General features: G+C 47.0%; 1 protein-coding gene across 1 annotated transcript; it reads right to left on the bottom strand.

Moving 5' to 3' along the window:
• Positions 1 to 670: 670 nt before the first annotated feature.
• Positions 671 to 1118, bottom strand: LOC126011351 (40S ribosomal protein S17). Its single transcript, XM_049775117.1, has one exon. It carries the CDS (start codon positions 1090 to 1092, stop codon positions 730 to 732), a length of 363 nt encoding a protein of 120 aa, XP_049631074.1. The 5' UTR covers positions 1093 to 1118; the 3' UTR covers positions 671 to 729.
• Positions 1119 to 1706: the final 588 nt, after the last annotated feature.

Below are 1706 nucleotides of genomic sequence, written 5' to 3' on the forward strand. Positions count from 1 at the left end.
GCTGTTTTTTGTCTGTGAAACCATGTATTCTTCCGTCAAACCGGAAAGTGAGTTTTGCTGGGTACAGTATTCTAGGTGAAGCATTCATTTCATTCAGTCTTGTCACAATATCCCACCACTGCTTTCTGGCCTTGAGTGTTTCTGGTGACAGGTCTGCTGTAAATGTCAAGGATGCTCCCTTGAATGTAATTTCCCTTTTTGATCTTGCTGTTGTCAGAATTCTTTCTCTATCTGTGGGATTCGTCATTGTGACTAGGATGTGTCTTGGGGTAGTTTTTCTGGGGTCTCTTTTGGTTGGTACTCTTCGAGCATGCAGGATTTGATCACATATATTCTTTAGCTCTGGAAGTTTCTCTTTAATGATGTTCTTTTTTTTTTTTTTTTTTTGGGCCACACCCGGTGACGCTCAGGGGTTACTCCTGGCTATGCGCTCAGAAGTCGCTCCTGGCTTGGGGGACCATATGGGATGCCGGGGGATCGAACCGCGGTCCGTCCGAGGCTAGCGCAGGCAAGGCAGGCACCTTACCTTTAGCGCCACCGCCCGGCCTTTAATGATGTTCTTGACCATTGATTCTTCCTGGAAAATTTCTTCCTGGGTCTCTGGGACTCCAATGATTCTTAAGTTGTTTCTGTTGAGCTTATCATAGACTTCTATTTTCATCTGTTTCCATTCTTTTTTTTTTTAAGAGTTCGATGAGGTTTATTTGCAAATATTATAGGGAACCACATTCACACAGCTCCACGTGGCATTTTGAAACTCATCCCAACTGTGGGCTTGGTGACCTGCAAGTTGGACAGACTGCCGAAATCCAAGAGCTTCAGCATCTCCTTAGTGTCAGGATCCACCTCAATGATCTCCTGGTCCAGGGCCGAGACCTCGGGCACGTAGTTGTCCCTCTGCTCCCGCTCCTCCTCCTGCAGTTTGATGGAGATGCCGCGCACGGGCCCCCTCTGGATTCGCTTCATCAGGTGCGTGACATAGCCGGCACACACGCGTTTGTTGGTGTGGAAGTCGTTGCCCAGGCGAGTGTAGTACTTCTCGATGATGACCCGGGCCGCCTTCTTGACGGTCTTGGTGCGAAAGCGGCCCATGTTGGTGGCTTCCCGGTAAAGAGCAAACAAACTTGATTTTTTTTTTGGGGTGGGGGGGGTTCACACCCGGCGGTGCTCAGGGGTTACTCCTGGCTGTCTGCTCAGAAATAGCTCCTGGCAGGCACGGGGGACCATATGGGACACCGGGATTCATATGGGACACCGGGATTCGAACCAACCACCTTTGGTCCTGGATCGGCTGCTTGCAAGGCAAACGCCACTGTGCTATCTCTCTGGGCCCCTGTTCCCATTCTTTGACTAATTTTTCCATTGTCTGTTCATTTGCTTTAAGTTTTTTTTTTCCAATCTCTCCCACTGTATGGAATTGTTATTTATCTCATCTTCCACAGCACCAATTCTATTCTCAGCTTCTTTTACCCTGTCCCAGAGCTTATTCATTTTGTCATTCACTTCATTTACTGAGTTTTTCAATCGCTTCTCGGCCTTTTGGCTAAGATCAAGTGTACTGAGTTTTTCAGGCCTGTTAGTTGACATGTTATTTCAGTTTGGAGTTTTGTGATTTCTGTCTTCATATTTTCTTGGTTCTTGTTAGTGTTCTGTTCAACTCGATCCATGGTATCTTTGAGTTCTTTGAGCATCTTCCATATTGCTTG

The sequence above is a fragment of the Suncus etruscus genome, chromosome 6, assembly GCF_024139225.1.
Source record: "Suncus etruscus isolate mSunEtr1 chromosome 6, mSunEtr1.pri.cur, whole genome shotgun sequence".
In the NCBI taxonomy this organism is placed as follows: Eukaryota; Metazoa; Chordata; class Mammalia; order Eulipotyphla; family Soricidae; genus Suncus; species Suncus etruscus.